General features: G+C 38.0%; 1 protein-coding gene across 1 annotated transcript; it reads right to left on the minus strand.

Moving 5' to 3' along the window:
- Positions 1 to 399: 399 nt before the first annotated feature.
- On the minus strand, positions 400 to 1,344 carry LOC102893873 (olfactory receptor 5B2). Its single transcript, XM_006906027.2, has one exon. It carries the CDS (start codon positions 1,342 to 1,344, stop codon positions 400 to 402), a length of 945 nt encoding a protein of 314 aa, XP_006906089.1.
- Between the last annotated feature and the right edge of the window lie 2,708 nt (positions 1,345 to 4,052).

The raw sequence follows: 4,052 nt of genomic DNA on the forward strand, positions 1-4,052 counted from the left end.
ATTTGATATCTCAGCTACTCAAATTATTTTTATTAAAAATTAGCAACACTTCATTTACCTCTGATGAATTTCCCACTGTGATAAGTGTGAGCCTATGTGGCACACGTCCACATGCCCTTGTTCATGGGCTTGTTTGTGCTCCTGTTTGACATGTTAATGTCATTAATAACATTTGACAAGCAGGTCTCCAAGTTTCTAATGCTTCCCCTTAGCCATCCTCATTCAGGTATTATACTTCTGAATATGTTTTCTTGTTACTAGACAAAGACTTTTGAAAAGACAAGGATGTCATCTCAGGAATTTAAATGCAGTGTGGGTCTGCATTTACAGTAAAAAGTAATTTACTGCATAGGGAAAGTTTGAGAGGAATTAAACAAGGTTATTGTGCATGATGAAAGATTAAAATCTCAATCCTAGAGAAAAAGTTGCCTTCTCAATCACCTTCTTGAATGCACTCTTGACCTCTTTGTTCCTCAGGCTGTAGACCAGGGGGTTCAGCGTAGGGATGACCATAGAATAGAACACAGCGGCTACTTTGTCTGTGTCCATGGAGTGGCTAGAGCTGGGCTGCAAATACATGAAGATGACTGTTCCATAGAAGATGGAGACCACAGTGAGGTGGGAAGCACAGGTGGACAGAGCCTTCTGGTGCCCCTTCGCTGAGTGCATCTTCAAGATGCTTACACATATTAAGAGATAGGAAATCAATATGATCAGAAGGGCAAAAAAGACATTAAAACTCGACATAAAAACAAGAACCACCTCGCTAATGTGCTTATTTGAGCAAGAGAGAGCCATGACCGCTGGAACATCACAGAAAAAATGATTGATCATGTTGGACTTACAAAAGAAAAGGCTGAATATGTCCCCGACATGGAAGATGGCATTCAGGAAACCACAGACATAGGAGCCTATGGCCAGACGTGCACACACATCTATAGTCATGGTAGTGGTGTAATGCAGAGGTTTGCACACTGCTGCGTAGCGGTCATAGGCCATTGATGCCAAGAGGTAATTTTCCACAGTGGCAAAGGCTACAAAAAAGAACATCTGAGCAGCACATGCATTGTAGGAGATGACTTTGTCACCTATAAGTAACCCGGCCATGACTTTGGGAGTGACAGCTGAGGAGTAACCAAAGTCCACCAGAGATAGGTTACTGAGAAAAAAGTACATGGGAGTATGGAGACGAGAGTCCAGCAGAATCAACACGATCATCCCCAGGTTCCCGACCACATTGATGAGGTAAATGAGAGTGAACATGATGAAGAGGGGGATCCGTAGTCCTGGGACACTGGTCAGTCCTAGGAGGATGAACTGTGTCACTTCTGTCCTGTTCTCCATCAGTGTTATTTGGGAATTATGAGATGTCCTGTAGCAGTGAAAAATCAAGAGAAAAAGTGACTCACAAAAAAGAAATTGTAGTGAAATTGAAATTTATAAATGCCATGTGCATTATTTCATTAATAATTTGTACTTCAGAATTATCTTGGTCTAATGTTACGAGCTTTACATATACGTGTGTGTGCACAATGAGTAATATTATTATTTTATTTTACCATTAAAATTTAAGGATTTTAGAAGTCATGTGATATTCTACAATTATATCACTAGTATGAAGAAGATTCAGGATGCAAGATTCAAACCCAGTTTCAACCTAATCAAATTCGGTGTGCTTTTAGCCACCTCTCCGTCAGCGTATTTAAAGGTGACAGTTATAACAAGGATAAGAGTATGGAGAAAAGATTAAACTACAGTTTGATCTTGCTAATTTATTTAGTTCCTTTTGTACTTTAAAGAATGGTCACTTTACACCTATGCTTTTTTGTAAACCTCCAGTAGGAGATCAACTGATGGTGAACAAGATGAAATTATCACCTACTTCCATCAGAGCATCATTGATTTCATTTTTTATTCATCTTCTTCAGGGAAGCAGCAGGATATTTCATAAGTATCACGAAACTCCCTACAAATGGAAATTTAGACATTTATACTCCAGCCCCAACTCACTATTTTAGAAAAATATGTTCAAAACATGTTTTTCTGCTTGAATAACTCGTAGTATGTGTCCCTTCCCTGTTGTTTTGGCATGAATTATGCTTTTCACTAATAGTGTATATGGAATATAGTAGCTTACCTTGCTCCTTGAAGAGAAGGGGCAGTCAGTCCTGAATAGTGAGTGCGAAATCAGAAATTCAGTCATAAAATAATGTGTAAATAAAACTATATTTTAGGTAGTTATCAAAAGGTTTCAAGTTCCCTAAGACAGGAAAAGATAGAGGAAAAAACGCTAACAAAGACCCACTAACCTAGGCTCCAAGTTTATGAAGCCACCATGAATTCTTGCTGTATCCTTAGAGAATCCACCATGAATTCTTGCTGTATCCTTAGAGAAACTCCTTACCTTTTCCTTTTGTTTTTCTTTAAAATAATATGAAATTACTTCTCCTACATAATTTACCGGATTGTGTTTGTAAATAGCAAATAAAGGGAGGTCTATAAAACAACTTGGTAAAGGGTGACCATTTTAAAATCACTCGATATAATTTTTATCTTGGGGTGATTTTCTTGGCCATGGTTCAATGTTAATTCACCTGAATTAACATTCAGATGAATATGTGATGATCGAAGGACTCAGCATGCAGTCTGGTCCCTCTAAAATGATGTCATGTGGAGTGTTAGTATTTCAGAGGCCAAGACAAGGGAACCAGGAGTGAATTATAGAGACACGGAGCTCTCAGGGAATGCGCCCCATGAGAGCACTCACAGCTCCTCATCCCTCCTTCTTAGGGAAGAAGCTATTAAATTGTTTAAGAGGACCCAGCTGCACATATTGAGTGTACATACATATTTTGATATTACTTGTTATTTCTCTCTTTTCATTTTTTAATGCATAATTTACAAACAGTAACATCCACACATTTGTGTGCGTAGTTCCAAGAATTAGGTCAAATGTGCTTGGTTATGTAACTACTGCTACAATCGAGATCCAGAAGACGAACATCACGTAAACAAACCCTGAGGTTCTTTGTGGTTCACTCTTTCTCCCACCTGCTGCACCTGGAAACCACTTAACTATTTTATGTGCATAACTGCCTTTACAGGAACATCCTGGACTGGGATTCTAGTGCATTTAGTCCACGAGTCTTGCTTCTTACACTCAGTATAATGCGTTTAAGATCCATCAATGTCGTTACCTTTACCAGTAATGGAATCTTCGTTTTTTTCTTTTTTTTTTTTAATATTATTCTATTTTATTGACATTATGGATTTCTTATCCATTCCTCAATTAAGGGACATTAGGGTGGTTCTAGCATTTGGTGATTTTGAATAAAGCTGGTCTAAAATGTACCTAAAGGGTTTTCTGTGAATATAGGCTTTGATTTCATTTGGGTAAATACCGGTGAGAAGGATTGCTTGGTCAGAAGGTAAATATGTGCTTCATTGAAAAAGAAATTGCCAAACCGTTTTCTGAATTCTATTATGTTGTCCCCACCGGTAACGCATACCAGTTGCTTCATATCTTTCCCAGCAGTTGGTATTTTAATGTTTAAAAAATATTTTAAATCTCGTTTCCTCTCCTGCTCTTTTGCAAAGATGTCTCAAAAAAAATCTCAGAAATATTTTTCTTAACCTCCGCATTTGCCTTACCGACACAGTTCTGGCCTAGGAGTGTTTTTCTCCAACAAAGGAACAGGATCCACTCTTTTATCTGTACACTTGCGTTTGAATTCACACTCCCAAGGAGACATCACACCTCACTAAATGCAGAAAGTTTTGTGGTTACAAATGCGTTCCATGCACTCAGATGGCTTAGCCCCAACTTCAAGTTTTCAACTCTTCAAAACTTCAACTCGTAAGGAGGGAGACTATACTATCATGTAATTTTCATAGGATTGATAAGAAAATGATCATATAACATATACACAAAACAGAGTGCAATTTTTAGCACACATCATATGTTCCATAAAATTACATGTTATGATTGATGAAAAATTGATATGGCGTTTTTCACAAGTGTATTGGTGCTCAAACATTCCATCTGCTTCCCC

The sequence above is a fragment of the Pteropus alecto genome, unplaced genomic scaffold (genome assembly GCF_000325575.1).
Source record: "Pteropus alecto unplaced genomic scaffold, ASM32557v1 scaffold91, whole genome shotgun sequence".
Classification (NCBI taxonomy): Eukaryota; Metazoa; Chordata; class Mammalia; order Chiroptera; family Pteropodidae; genus Pteropus; species Pteropus alecto.